We start from the raw sequence: 12879 nt of genomic DNA, 5'->3' as shown, positions 1-12879 counted from the left end.
GGCGCTTTAATGGCATACTGTCGATTACGTGTACCAATTTTTTAACCAATGCATCAGTTTTCAAAAAATATAGAAATTTATGACAAATGTCAAAATGGCGGACAGGTGATTCATCTGATCCTGGCAAAATCAAATTCAGCATGGCCCAAGGAATCAGCAAAAATAGTAATTTTTCGGATCTCATGTCCTGTAGGTGGCGCTGTTCCTAAATTTGGCATGTACCCTCAGATCATGGCGCTATTCAAGTGTACCAAGTTTTGTTTTGATAGATTAAAGTTTTGCCAAGATATAGCATCTAAACTATTTTGGGTCAAGATTGTTAGCTTCACATCATCATCATATCTTTTGAACAGAAAAGGATATCAAAATTCTGGTCAGTCATTTCTTTGCAGCTCAGTCCAGTGATCATCTGAGCCAATTTTGGTAAGAATGAAACTAAATTTGAAGGAGGATTAGTGTAGTTACAAATTCAAATGCTTTTGTATAAGCAGATGCAATATAATTAATGAGCACTTTGGCTTTGTACTCGATCAGCTATTTTCTTTGCTGCATTTGTTAATATTTCTTGCACTTGATATCTTGCAGTTCCTGCATGTTTCTTAGATTGCCCTATTCGTGCACATGTTGTTTTTGTAGAAGATTGAGAACAGAGAGGAGGCTGAAGTACCGACCCAATCCCAGACGCCACCCATCAAACTGAGACGCCCATCGACCTCGGACGGGCCCCGACCTTCATCCACACCTCCGGTCATCGCCGCTTCTGGGAGGAAAGAGGATGAGGATGAAGATGAGAAGATAATGGCAGAGCTGGAGGTAAAAAGCTAATAAACGGCAGCCGAAAGGATGAAATAGTGTCCTTGTCACCATTTAGTGTGTGTATCTACATTTAGGAGCTATTTAGAGAGATGACACTGAGGTACAGAAACTCTCTCCTGATTGGTCGGTTATTCAGTAAATGCATACGTAATAATTTTGATTGTTAGCTTTGCGAATAATGTTTTTTTTTTTTCATTCTTCTCCAAACCCAAACACGTCAATGCGCTAATCCACACACACCAACATGACAGGTGTTTCAGAGAGCCCCAGTGAGACTGAGGGTCACTGCTCAGGCCAAAAACCCTGCAGAGGTCACTCCTAACAGTGATGACAGGGCAGGCCAGTGGATCAGCAACTCTCTGTGGAGAGAGGTAATGTGGAAACTGCCAAACCTCTCTCTCAGGCCTTCCTGTAACTTGAGGGTCTGAAGCTTACTAATGCACTCTGACACACAACCTATTAATCTGTCATCTCTTCAAGTCTTTAACCAGCTGTGCTGCTGCATGTTATTAGACAGCTTGAATGAAGTTTCGTATTGAAACGCAGCAATAAAAACAAACTGGGAACTAAGTGAGTTTTTTTTATTACTTTTTTTAAGTGTTTCGTGACTCGTTATATCTAATATGTGAAAGTCTGTTTCCACCCCAGAGACTTATTTCTCTTAATTGCTTTATTAGAATAGAATAGAATAGTAAATACTATACAATAATAATATAATTTAACTTAATAATAATATTAAATAAAATATTTAAAAAATATTTTTTTTTAATTGCACATTTCTCTTAATTGTTTTATTTAATAACAATACTATGATATTACTTAATAAAGCAAGTAAGTATTAAGCAATTAAATATTATATAATAGTATTTTATTTAATAATAATATAAACATAATAATGATGATGATTATGATTGATTATTAAGCAATTAAGTATTACATAATTACATATTTTATGATAATAATCTTATTTTTAAATCATTTTATTCATAATTTTATTTATGTAATGTATTCATATTTTATAATATATTATAATTTAATATAATTTAAAGATTATTATTATTATTAATTATTTTAATAACTTTATTTCTTACCTTGTGACTATATTTATAGAAAATCACGTATTTCCTCAAAGCAATCAATAAAAACATGTTGTCAAAAAATGTATATAAATTCTCTAACTGCAAAAAGTACATGCAAATAATTATTAGCACAGAATGTTATTAAAGAAATAACATTCTTTTCTTTATGAGCTAAGCTGATGGAATAAACAGCTTGATATCAGTCAAGGTCATCTCTTTTCCTCTCTCAAACTGTGCCTCTTCTGCACAGTGACAGTAATGTTGTGACACTGTAGTAGCGAAATCAATTTTAACAAGCTTAAAGTCTTTAAAGGAAAACTTTCAAGAGCCAAGAACAAACAAGCAACACAAAACCATGTCAGTGACTGCAGTCTAAATGAACTGTGCCTGCTCATCTGTCTCCACAGCTTCTCCATACAGTATATCTTTCTTACCTTTGTACTTCCCTCAATGTCACTCGTTCCTTTTACTGCATCAACAAGCCATTTGTTACAGATAACTATAGCAGTAGTGACCAATAAATTCAGAACCTCTGAAGAAAACGTCACAGGTCTATTAGACAGTGTCAATGTCGCCTGAGATATCTGGACAGCCTGTGTTTGTGTATGTACTGTATGTGTGTATCTTGCTGCATTGTGAGGAGTACTACTAATCTCTCGCAATGAAAGAAAGAGTGTAGAAGTGCGAAACAGTGCTAATATCAGCTTCTTTGCACACATGCAGGGTGTCAGTCAACACTACTACTGCTGCATGCTGGTCTATAGAGATTCCCTGTGCCTCTTTCTTTCATTCAATTAGTGTTTCCATTTCTATTCCTTAGGCTCCGTTCCAAAACCTAGCGAACTGCGTCCACATATGCAGCAACCGAACCGGTCGCTTGTGGATCAGTGACTGATTCGAAATGCTCTTCATGGTTAGCGTTGCGTTCACACAGTTAATGCACCTCACTAAGAGTCTCGACTAATGCTCAGTTTGTACACATTTTACAGTTATTATAGTAAATATATACTAAAACAGAGAATGGATGGATCATCATTCATCATTATTATTATTATACCCTCTGGTACTGTTCGCGTGTCGGTCAAAAATTACCGATTTTTTATTTTATTTCAATGACAAATGATTGTACTGTTTTTTGGTTCGATAATATTTTTTTATTATGTATTTTGTATTTTTAGGGGATTTTATGGTTTTAAGTTATATTTATGCAGTAGTTATAATCCATTTATTCACTTTTTTGAGCATAGACCTGAAAATGCGTAAATTCTACACAAATTTTCAACTTAAACGGTCATAAATCTTGAATGCTTTGGAGCACAGACGTAAGTTTGGTCTCTTTTTAAAGACGACAATTGGCAGATTAAAAGGTGAACTTGAAAAAAAGTGATAAAATTTTGCATTTATTGTTATGAAAAAAATGCACAAAAATACCATTTTCAATTTTTTATATGAAATATATATTTTCCAAAACACGTTTTACTCTGAAACTGTAAGAAGAGTAAAGCCATAAATATAAACAAGTTGTGTTCCAAATTCGAGGTTTATATCTAAAAAAAATGAGCTTTCAGTAAGAATTTGTTTGGGCGCAGTACCAAACGTTTCCACTAGATGAAATTTGTCATTTTTGACAATTTTTTTGCCATCATTTTTTTCAGGACCATTTAACCTTTTCGATTCATGTCCATCATTTTATGTGTGTGTGTGTGTGTTTACACAGCAAGTACCAAAACCTTTACCAAGTTTTGTACCATTCCAATGAAGTAAAAATTGATGCCGATGAAAAGAAAAAAAAAACCTATAATTTTTCCAGTCAGCACCAGAGACATTATTTCTCACAATGTGACTATTTCTTATTTAAAACTTTCTCACAGTTTTATTTTCACTCTAAGGCAGATGTGTGCTTCCATTCCACTACTATCTTACCATCTTAGCAATCAAAAACATAATGCAACTCACATATTCTTGGTAAAAAAATGATGTGTAACAGCCTTCACATCAGATGCAGACGTGTTGCGTTGGTGGTCAGCGCACTGGGTTTTGGAGCAGAGCTTTCATCGTGACACTCTTCCAACAAATGTGAATTATTCAAACTCAGTCCCAATGGCTAAAACAAACACGGTCATTTTCCAACCTGCTGTTGTTTCTTCATGTTTGTCAGCCTGTAGGCACTCCTCCGGGCTCGGGGAAACTGGTTCAGTCGTCTGCAGCGTCTCGTCTTCGACACCTACAGCAGAGCAGTCTGGAGCGCAGGAGCAGAAAACAGGAGGAGTTCCCTAAACTACAGCAGGGTCAGCAGCAGGTATTCCACTTCTAACAATCGCTGCGCCCTGCTATCCCGCAGACTGACGCTCTCGCTCTGATCCACGAGTCAGAACTGTCTCGTCGACTCCAATGACTGTAACACACGCAGCTGAGCACTTACTTCCAGATTAGCTGCTACATCTCCAGTTGCTGCACGGATGTTATAGTTGTCCAATGTGCAGTGGGGTTCAGTATGCACAAGTTCCTCTGATTTCCCCGTACGCTCACAGATTACGTATTTTTCTCTTCCAAGCGACATGAGCTATTCTTCCAGGAAAACCAAACAGCACAATATAGTGTATCACAATGCCAGAGAACAACGCCAAAAGACATAGTGTCTCTGTTTGTGGTTTTGTTTCTACTCTTGGAGAAAAAGTTGACGTACGGCAGAAATATATGGTACGCAAGATGCAAAAGCGTGGAATAAAAACGCAGACGTGAAATCAATACACCTACATACATTATCGTTCAAAATGATGGGGTCGGTAAGTCTCTTATGCTCACTAAGTCTGCATGTATTTGATCAAAAATGCAGTAAAAATAGTAATATTGTTAAATATTATTACAATTTAAAATAACTTTTCTATTTGAATGTAGTTTAAAATGTAATTTATTCCTGTGATGCAAAGCTGAATTTTCAGCATCGTTACTCCAGTCTTCAGTGTCACATGATCCTTCAGAAATCATTCTAATATGATGATTTTCTGAAGCATTTATTGTTATTATCAACGTTGAAAACAGTCGTGCTGCTTCTTATATTATGTATTTACTGTCACTTTTGATCAATTGAATGCTAAATAAAATGATTAATAAAAATATCTTACTGACCCCAAATTTTTAAACTGTAGTGCTCTTGCGTAGAATATTTTTCAGGCCGAAATGTCCTTAAATGAGATGGTGGTTGGCATCTCAGCGGTGTTCTACATGCCAATGAAGTCGTAATGGTGCCAGCTAATCAGGCAAATTGAAATCCCTGTCCTTGTGCCATCTTTCAGTTTTCTTTTCAATCTCTTTCACTCTTTGTCTATAATCCTTTAAGTAAATATACTGGTCTGAAGCAGTGTTTTGATGAGTACTCGAGCTGCCAGGTCCCAGTTGAAAGAACCTTTTGTACTGTTCTTGTGACAGGACAGGTCAAGGAGATATATGGCATACGTGACCTAGATACTTTCTGACATTGTCACTGTGATGCTTTAATGTGTCAAAGCTTTTGAAAGATTGGTCAGAAAAGAGAAGGAATTGGAGATGAGACATGTGCTTTGATCATGTTCAGTTTTGGCTTGCTACCAACCTGAAAAAAAGGGGTTTAATTTAGGATGTTAAAGTGAACATAAAACTGCTTTTGCAATGTCTTAATCTGAGTTTGTTGAGGGAAAAAAATATTTGGTTGAGATTTTATCCATCAGGAATTGATTGGATTGTAAAAAAAAAAAGTATGAATTTTTTTTTTAAATAATGCACACTAAGTAATGGACAAAAAGACCAGGAACACATATTAGGAAAGTAAATACATTCTTAGTAGAAGAGGTTATGTATAGAACCTTAAAGGGATAGTTGACCCTAAAATGAAACCTTAAAGGGATAGTTGACCCTAAAATTGAACCTTAAAGGAATAGTTGACCCTAAAATGAAACCTTAAAGGGATAGTTGACACTAAAATTGAACCTTAAAGGGATAGTTGACCCTAAAATAAAACCTTAAAGGGATAGTTGACCCTAAAATAAAACTTTAAAGGGATAGTTGACCCTAAAATAAAACCTTAAAGGGATAGTTGACCCTAAAATAAAACTTTAAAGGGATAGTTGACCCTAAAATAAAACTTTAAAGGGATAGTTGACCCTAAAATTGAACCTTAAAGGGATAGTTGACCCTAAAATTGAACCTTAAAGGGATAGTTGACCCTAAAATGAAACCTTAAAAGGATAGTTGACTAACTTGGCCGTTAGTCTTCATTGCACAACTGCGCAACATGTTCATGTGACTCTAATAGTTCTCTCCGTATTGCCCAGAAAAAACACAAATGTGAGAAATCAAGATTAACAAAAACATGACATGGTATACAATACCTAGAAATCCCAAAAGAGTATCCATGTACTTCCTTCACTGAGTCAAATATCACCGGACCGTCAGATGACAGTCAGAATGACAGTTGACAGATGTGAACACAATAACTTTTTGCTACGACGAACAAGGTACATAAGTCGTATCTCATGTCGTGTTTTTGTTAATCTTGATTTCTCATAACTTGTGTGCTTTTTTTTTTCTAAGAGTGAAGGACAAAAACAAAACGGCTTTTAATTTAGAATCACACAACGTTAAGTATGATGAATATGAGAGTGAAGAGGAAAAGTTAACACTGCAGTGTTCCTGTACTCTTGCAGTCTATCAGAGCAACTCGCAAAGTCAGCGTTCCCCAAAATCCATCCCGAAAGAACGAGAGGAGGGAGAGAGATTGCATGCAAACCCCGAGGGAAGGAAGTGAAAAACGGGATGGAAAGACAGAGAAAAGGATGAGATAAGTTTCTCTCCTCCATCTTCTGCTATCTCTCTCTCGCTAGACTATTAGCTAACTGTAAACTGTAAGTTACCCAGCCTTCTGCAGTCGCTTTAATTCACTTCAGGGGGAAATTAATGTCTCCAAAATGAAAATAGTGAATCTTTTAATTGGAAGCGACATGACTGTAAGATAAGATGATTTACAGACAAGCCGGTTAAAGGAACAGATCACCTAAAAATGCTATTTGTCATTTTCTCATCCTCAAGTCGTGCATGACTTTCCTTCTTTTGTTGCAGGAGAAAAATGTTTGTAAGCTGTTGTTTTAAAGGTGATTTTTCCCCCCACAAAACCGCACCATAAAAGCATGAGAAATGTAGTCCATACAAGAAGAAAGTAAGTCAAGCAGGTTTAGATCAATAAATGACAGAATTCTCATTTTTATGTGAATTTCACACAGAAAGAGATAGGTTGTGTTTGTCTGCGATTCCTTTGTGTGATTGGATGGATTCCTGTCCATGTGTTGTTGTCACGGATACCTGTCACCAAGAAGTGTTTCTAAGGCACACACTGAGGGAATTAAACATGGTATGAGGCAAACAGCCGCTCTATATGCCAGTTCTCATCACACCGTCAGATGCTGACAGACGAAGACTGAAACTTTGTCGGGTTTTGTCGGATCAGTGTGTTAACCCTGTTGGCGTGTTTGTTCAATTGGCGAAAAACAGTGTGAATTGGCCTTATAGCAACCAGTCCGTGATTCCTGCATTCCACACATTTTATACACTGCGACTGCTCACTTGGTTAGATTTAATTCATCTAAATAACAGGAAGGTTTATAGAACGGTATGCTATCATACTGTAGCTCGAACAGCATGGCACTATATAGAAACACCAAGGTCATGATTCCCTGGGAATGCATGAACTGATAAAAAAAAGTGTCTACCACAAGCATAAATGTAATGGAATACTGTATACTGATTATGCTTATGGATGTGATCCAAGTTTGACTCTCAATATGAAAACTGGCACAAAAAAAAGCTGAAAACTCTTTTTCATTAGTCAAAATGAGTGCATTGCATAATGGGATGTACTGTAGAATTCCATGCTTTATATTATTTACATACTGTACATAGTATTCTTGGTGCCAGTGTTATTTATATACTATTATAGTATATTCATATTTTTAATGAGCTTTTATTTTTATATTTTTTGGTATTCATTTTAATTATAGTTTAAGTTGTAGTCGTTTAATTTGTATTAGTTTTTGTTTCAATTAATGGAAAGATTTGTAATAGTTTTAGTGTTAGTTATACAACATCGCTTGGTGCATACTAAAATAACAAATACTAAGTGTTATGGTAGTGGTATACCATTATCAAACATACTCTATATTATAGTCATGCCAGGCTTTAAACTCCAGAAAAACCTTGTGAATTCAGTAAATGCACATAGAACTGTTTTAAATCAGTAGTTTAACTTGAGAGTACTTGGGCCGCATTTACAAATCCGTTGTCAGGCTTACATCTTCTTTTAAAAGTGACCCAAATCCGATATCTGCATTTACACTATATACTTGGCAAAACAAGGTAGGCGTACTGACCTGGAAAAGCTTAGACCGAAAAGGAAGTAAAAACGGTGCAATTTACAATAGACTCAGACGAAATGATAATACAAGCTCTCTTGAGCTAAAGGCTCAAAAGACATCAAACTTCAGCATTACTCCACTGGAGGAGCCTTCGTCCTCCATTGCGCCCATAGACTGTAAAAAAATATGGACGTAGTGTCCGTGACGTCACCCGTAGGTTTCTGAAGACCGTTTTTGAAGCCTAAAGTGGGCGTGGCCGACCGTCGCCATCTTGGCAGCGCGTCACTCCCGAATTTATTTATTTTTACAGTCAGACAATGAGCTGAGGTAACGTGACGGCTAACAGACAGCAGACAAACGGCTAATGATGACTAATGACCACAGCAGCGGGAATCCACCTGTCACTCAAAAGTGGACACGCCCTTAATTATGCAGAACTTTAAGGCTTAATATAATGTAAACGGATGAGTTATAAAAAAATTCACCCCCCTCACAGTTGTCATGAAGGGAAAAATAAGCTATATAGACCAAAGCCACTTTTTGCACCAGGCTGTAAACGTGTTTTTTTCTGCTGTAAAGTTGGGCATTTTAACATGGGGGAGATACAGATTTGACTCACTTTTGCACCCAGCCTCAAGCGGCCAGTCGATGAATTGCCGTTGAATTCACTTCCGTGTTGGTTTCAAGAGAGAGACAGGGAGGTTGCCGATTGATTGCGCCATTGAAAAGAGTCATGTGATCGCGGTTGAGTTGACGTCATTCGTCATTTTTTTCAATGGTGTACGACTCACATTGATGGGAATATACACATAAGAATGAGACCTGAAACCGACCTGGATTCCATGTGCTTTTTTTCCTGCTTGCACATTCGAGAGTCATATTTGTGCCGGATTTTAAATCGGATTTGGGTCAGTTAAACAATGTAATGTAAATGCGGCCTTGATGATAAACTAGATATACTGAGTGAATTGCTCCTTTATTTTGTTGCAGCGAGCGAGTGATTAAAACGCTGCTAAGACAGCAATACTGCACAAGACTTTGTTTGTCCTCTAAAGGCAGCGTCCACATTAGTTTGATTCTAATCCCCTTCATGATTGTCCTGTAATCTTGGCCTGAGCATGTGTGTGCAGGCAGCTGTCTTCATTAGCGCCGACAGCAGATCAGTCTCGTGTGTGTGTTCAGTGCAGTAAAGCACTGCGGTCTCGGCCTCAACGGGACACGGTTCGCAGTCATCAGTCAATGACCAACAGCTCCGGCTTTGTTCCCAGGCAAAGATCTGGCTAATTTGGCAACGGCACAAACTGCGGCAGGCCGTGTTCTCCCGGGGAGAGTCTTCGCCCGGGCTTAATGGGAGGTCTGTGCCGTGAATCGGACAACAGACTGTCTGGAAGCTCGCTCTGTTGACCATTCTGGCTCAGTGAGGGCGAACACAGAAGGCTGTGAAGAAGGGAATATTTATTCTTGAAAGGTCAAATTGTTTGTTGACCCTGAGCGGAAAGAAATGTTTGTGCTCGTGCCATTTTCAGTGGTGAGTGTGTTTGTGGGAAGGACCTCTCTGTAGATGTTTAATAAGGTGGATGGAATCGTGCACTTGCTTGTAGAGACGCTCGCAGTGCAGCTTTCGCTGAGTGCCCTTAAACTAACTGAGCGCTGTGGGGAGCAGTGATGTGGAAAAATTATTCAGCCTGATTTTCTAAGCTGAGTCGGTGCTTCTGAGCTTAGCTTGCTCATTTGTTAGCAAATACTTTGTGTACGTATATTCCAAAGCTGCTCTGGTAAATCATTATTTTATCAGAGAGAGAGAGAGAAACGAAGGATTAAAAAAGTGCCACATGGTGAGAGAAATAAATGCTGCTAGTCAGACACAAAGATTTCAAGCTAATTTGTTAGTCCACAGTGAAAGCAAGCACAAATGCAGTGTGATGTCACTCAACCACAGCCAATCAGAATATATGTGATGTTGAGTGTACAGTTGGAATGGAAGTTTGGACCAATGAGATTTCGTTATGGGTGTGGCTTTTTGTGTGGTGGTTGCAGCTAGTAAAAATGCTCAAATTAAAATCATTTCAACTTCTTTCTTTCTTTTTCTTTTTAATGTCATCAGCCTAGGTAGGTTGAATTTGGTTGCTCTTCTGTTGGTGGCATAGTTCAAAATATCTCTCTTCCCTTCACCATATTTCAAATCAAAATCTGAATAATAATGTGATTACAGATTACAGACAGGGAGTATCTACTTGTTTTCTGAGCACACTGATATATCTTGTACGTCAGTGTTATTTTAGTATTATTTATATACTAGTATTGATTTAGCTTTATTTTTATATTTTCTTTTCTAACGTTTTAGTGATTGTATGTGCTTTTGTCATGTATTCCTTTTTTATATTTCTATTTAGCTTTAGATTTAGTCATTTTTCTTCAACTTATTTTATTTCAATTAGTTGCCAAGGCAAGATATTTTCATTTAAGTTTATCATCTAATATTTCTATTTTATTTGATATCTGCTTTTTTTCAATTAACACATTTTAAATAGTTTTAGTGTATTAGTGTAAAAATTCAATGTGTTCAGCGCAAGTCCATTTATTTGGCTGAATAAGTATTAAGCTACTTTGAGAACCTCAAAATAATCTTTTAATATTGACTATCACAAAAACTATGAAGAAAGACTGCCTCCTAGTGACCATTGTGTGTATTACAAAAAGGAGGAAGGCAAAATCACTCGTCTCTCTCAGTCTATGCATTGCTAAACGTTTAGTGGACACAGAAAGATTGCACTGGAAATGACAATGTATTGATTATTTCTTTCTTTTCTCTTCTTTTATCCACTCACCTGTCCTAACTTGCTTGTATTTTATCCCCAGTCCATCCTTTCCTGACCTCTTCTCATTATGCTGAGGTTATAAGTCTCTATCTATATATGTTGTATATACAACACAAGCCCTGTAACTATTCATTTAGTCAGAGAGTCATAAAATCCTTTATAAATAAAGCTAGTTGTGACATTTTTTAGATTAGTTGAAATAAAGGATTTTAATTCAATTTAGGATAATGAATACGAATTGACTTTATCCAACACAGTCAGTTTTTGTTTTCATAAAGGAAGGATTTCATTTTTGGTCAAACCTCCATTTCCTTTTCTGTCTCACGGCCTCAGATTGTCCTAGCATTGCCAATCTTTTTTTTTTTTGTACTGGCATGTTGACTATCAGCCTCCAAGTATTGCCCTGAGTGGTCCTACATTGCCCCCCTTTTACCCTGAGATCTGATCCTATCCAAGGTGAACGCTTCATGGCGACGATGACCCTGGAAACCAGGGGAAGCACAGGTGACCTAAAGCATCTCCTCCGCTAAAGCAAGCACAACACGTCAGTACTGAAGAGCTTTGACCAAGGTACGAGTCCAATTGTAATTTTATAGTTAAAAAAAGCTGGTCGTATGGTTACAAATAAGAGCCAGCATATGTACACTGAATAAACAACGTAAACTATATGGTATACTAAACATGAAGCAGTTACAATCCACTAATGTAAACAAACTTATGGTAATATACAGTAATTGTGAAACAATTTAGGGTGAATCTCATGAAAACATGCCCGTATCATATTTGATCCCAAAACTTAAGAATTAACCTTCTTTCAGGGCTATTAACACCACCTTTTTAGGACTATTGAAATGTTTTGCATTTATTTTATGCCATTTTAGCATAATTTCACCCCAAAATGCATCCTCATTACTGTAATGCATTTTATTTTTATAGTTTTTTGGTAATTCCCATAATTTTAAATGTTTATTTTTATATTAGATGCACATTCTGCTATATATATAAAACATATAAGCATGTTTTAATGACATAAAAACCTCTTATATTGTCAAAAGATTAAGGAAAATAATATTTTCTCATTATTTTGGGGTGAAATATGACTACGAAATTATTGTTCATGACAGGTTTCACGAGATTCGCCCTTTAACCGATGTGTAGTTGGATCAGTTTTAGATATTAGCTTAAGTGCAAATCAGAACTATCGAATTAATCTTAGTAGACTTGACTTTCTATAAAGAAAATTCTCTATTCAGCTAGAAAATAAATGTTACCTTACAGTTAAATACAGTAGTTAACATCTTCAAGCTATTGACAAGATAATTGGTGAATATTTATCAAGAATAAGCTAGATATTTTATATAAGATTAACTTTTGTATTTTTATACTAAAAAGGGAGAATGTGTAAAGATTACTAAGATAAAGTGAGGTACATGCCTTATCCAAAATTCATATTGTATGAGTTCTTGAAAAGCGAATGATGAAGAATGAAACCTGCAATCTTAATACTTTATGAATCAAATCAGTTTTCTGTGTGTTTCCCCCAGTGGATTTGAAGTGTGAGAGCAAAAAATAAGCATTATATTTTGTTATTTGACAGCATATTTAAATGTATGCGTGAAGCACTTTGTGTGTCACTGGGACGTATTCGCAACGTTGTCGTATGATGAGTAACCAGTTGACGGTGAATATTAAATTGCTATAGACTGTTTAGATCAATATTCCAATAAATCGAAATTACATTCATATTTGATGAATGCCAAGGGTTTGTAAAAACAACTGCCT

At 36.5% G+C, this 12879-nt stretch overlaps 1 protein-coding gene across 2 annotated transcripts in view; it reads left to right on the top strand.

Annotated features, from left to right (window-relative positions):
• srcin1b (SRC kinase signaling inhibitor 1b) overlaps window positions 1–4676 on the top strand; it is a 46608-nt gene extending 41932 nt beyond the window's left edge. Inside the window, exons 18-20 of one of the 2 annotated variants that reach the window (XM_079862854.1) lie at window positions 637–813; window positions 1068–1187; window positions 4054–4676. In XM_079862854.1, coding sequence (XP_079718980.1) covers window positions 637–813; window positions 1068–1187; window positions 4054–4209 — 453 coding nt within the window. In that variant the 3' untranslated portion in view covers window positions 4210–4676. The remainder of the gene's footprint in view (window positions 1–636; window positions 814–1067; window positions 1188–4053) is intronic. The other variant, XM_079862853.1, reaches the window with a different exon arrangement.
• The last annotated feature ends 8203 nt before the right edge of the window (window positions 4677–12879 follow it).

This window comes from Squalius cephalus, assembly GCF_949319135.1.
Source record: "Squalius cephalus genome assembly, chromosome: 25".
Lineage (NCBI taxonomy): Eukaryota > Metazoa > Chordata > Actinopteri > Cypriniformes > Leuciscidae > Squalius > Squalius cephalus.
This window is presented reverse-complemented; position numbering and strand designations above follow the sequence as displayed.